Source organism: Raphanus sativus, chromosome 8, assembly GCF_000801105.2.
Source record: "Raphanus sativus cultivar WK10039 chromosome 8, ASM80110v3, whole genome shotgun sequence".
Lineage (NCBI taxonomy): Eukaryota > Viridiplantae > Streptophyta > Magnoliopsida > Brassicales > Brassicaceae > Raphanus > Raphanus sativus.
In genome coordinates, this window is record NC_079518.1 from 14,677,826 (window position 1) to 14,680,576 (window position 2,751).

Consider the following 2,751-nt stretch of genomic DNA (forward strand, 5'->3'; position numbering starts at 1 on the left):
TAATATTTTATTAAATATATATAGAATTTAATAGTGTTATAATTTGTGTTGTACTTGTTATTAGTTTGTATTTAATCTTCTTTCATTTTTAGTATAATAATTTGCATTGTCACACCTTTTACCTTTTAACTTATACACATAGTTATGCCATTTTTCAAAAAAAAAACTTATACACATAGTCTCGTAAAATGTAATATATAAAAAAACATATTTAAAAAATCTACTGACCATATGCCACCATTATTTGGTTGTTTGAACAAAAAAAAATCATGTTCTTGTATAACTGTGTATGTTGTGATATGATGTAGGCGAAGAGTAAATATATGGAAGTAAAGTTAGTGATACGAACATGAGCCTATGTTGGTCTATGCCACAATTATTTGGTTTTTGGAAGATCAATGAGCATAAGCATACACAGTCTTTGTATGCTTACGTTGTAAATGAGTCGGATATTTTTTTCTCTTATGTCTGGAATGATGTGGAACTCGTTGATTTAAGAGTGGTTCAGTTTTATATGATCTAATTATATTAAGAGATTAACCAAATATATTATAAAAGTGTTACTGGTTAAGTTTAACTAATATATGTTGGTTAAGATTTGGTTTAATTTAAGTTGGTAGGTTGCATTGTATAGGAGGCATGATATATTCTAGCAACAACTATAAAAGAGTCCAAAATTTAAATGAGAACTTCAAATAGTAGATAATCCCTAAATTAATAGATTAGAAGATTCAAAAGTCTCAATTACAGTGAACTGGTTAGGTCTCCTTTCGTCATTTGCAAGAAACTGAAGCCTCATCAAAGCTATATTCTGATACTCTCTTTTCAGCATAAAGCATGTCCAGAAGGTGATTGCATAAGCCATACACAGATGCACCCAAAATCTATAAGGAAAAATGAATCACCCATTACACTAATGGAAACAAAGAACAAAAAGAACCAAACTTAGAAAATTATATCTTCACCTGTCTGATCCATTTGGTATATTTGACAATGAGAGCTTATCAATATCACTGTAGCTTATATTAGTGTGCTTCAACCCATCCAATCCCTTGTTTGTCCAGTTAACAGGCACCATTGTTGTAAAAGCAACGCAAGCTATGGGGAAAAAGATCTTGAGCCTGCAAGTTAAAATAATTAGGGCTTTGGAGAAAAGAGAAAGAGCTTTGTGAGGTTTTATATATACCCGAGTAAGTAGATCCTCAGGTAGATAACAGAATCAAGTCCAGCGTGATCAACGAGCTCTGGCTCTGGCATTTTAAGTGCTTCAGGCATCCAGTTGAGGAATCGAACATAGGATCTGATGTCCAAGTTGATGAACTTGCTTCCAAAGCCACCGGTTTGTATAGAGCTAGTTCTTAGGCCCTTGAGGTACCATTTAGGGAAGTAGACTCTGTCGTTTACTGGTTGAATCCTGAGTATTGCGAAAGCTATCAAGAAAGCAATTGATGTGACTATATTTATTGCCGCTGCTACTCCAATCTCATTTATTGTAGCCATGAGAGTGTGAAGATACTATACTCACTTTACCTTCCTGGAAAAGAACAAACAAAGATTAGAACAAAAAAAAAGAAAAAAAAAAGAGGAAAAAACAAACTAAGACAGAAAGAAGAATATGTTCAGACAAAACTGGGGGAATTAAGAAGGACCGATTCGGACAAAACTGGAGAATTAAAGACTTTGAGAGCTGATGATGTATTGACAAAAATAAAAGTTGTAAACTTTCTCTGTTTTGGTTGTGCCTAAAGAGCATCCGAACAGAGACGACAACCGTCGGTCACAGTCACTAAGAAAACTGAAGAAACAAGTTTTGCTTAAAAGTAAAGGGAAGAAACAAGCTTTGGTCAAAACCAAACAAAACAGATTCTCTCTTTCATTACCTTGTACAAGAGGTAAAAGACAAAGCTTTCTTGTTCTTGTAAGTTATATTTCTGCCTAAAACGGTTAAGGCAACATAAACTGAAGAAGGAGAAGATAAAGAAGGTTGTATATATGGAGAAAAAAAAAACAGAGTTTTTCTTGCCGGGTTTATATGAAGTATGTCGGAAAATACATTGAATAAAAGACTACTGCGGCGCATTCATTGTTTAAATCCGTGAAGGGAAGAAGAAGAAGAAGAAGAAGAAACTGTTACCCACTTGGCAAAACGTGAGCCTTCTGTATATATTAACAGGAAAGATAAAGAAAAAAATAAGATGCTTTTTGGTATTGAAAGTGACTGGAGAGTACATGAAAACCGTGACAAAAGAAAATGGCAAGATATTGGAATGTGTTTTGGAATTGTCTCCTAACGTTTCTTTTCCGTTTTTGATGGAAATAGATTCTAAAAAAATTACGATTGGAAAATTTATTGTGTAATAAAAATAATATATAACAGAGTCTTGTAATAAAAATTTGAAAAAGAAAAGAAACTGTTTATGGTGGAAAAACGATATAATAGACTTGTCAAAATCATATGATATATGTATTTCATCAGATATCAATTTAACTAAAAATAAAATATAAAATTTTGGATGAAATTATAAAATATAATTTTATTTGTAGTTATAGCACTTCAATATCGTACTGACAATCTAAGTCGAAAAGCAAATTTTATTATATAAAGCTTGGTTTTTCAAAGTTACTAATTAACATGATTGTGACATAGATAATAAATATTTAAGATTATGACATGTGTCAAAATGAAATCTAAAAGTCAAAAATCATTTTTTCTTACTTTTTTGTTATTCTCCTTTTATACATTGTTATAGG

At 31.6% G+C, this 2,751-nt stretch overlaps 1 protein-coding gene across 1 annotated transcript; it reads right to left on the reverse strand.

The window, feature by feature from the left end:
* Window positions 1–677: 677 nt before the first annotated feature.
* Window positions 678–2,258, reverse strand: LOC130498904 (CSC1-like protein At4g15430). The gene is made up of 4 exons (XM_056992722.1): window positions 1,881–2,258; window positions 1,187–1,534; window positions 966–1,121; window positions 678–884 (listed from the first exon to the last, which is right to left on the reverse strand). The coding sequence occupies exons 2-4, from the start codon at window positions 1,498–1,500 to the stop codon at window positions 710–712; spliced, it is 645 nt and encodes a 214-aa protein (XP_056848702.1). The 5' UTR covers window positions 1,501–1,534; window positions 1,881–2,258; the 3' UTR covers window positions 678–709.
* Between the last annotated feature and the right edge of the window lie 493 nt (window positions 2,259–2,751).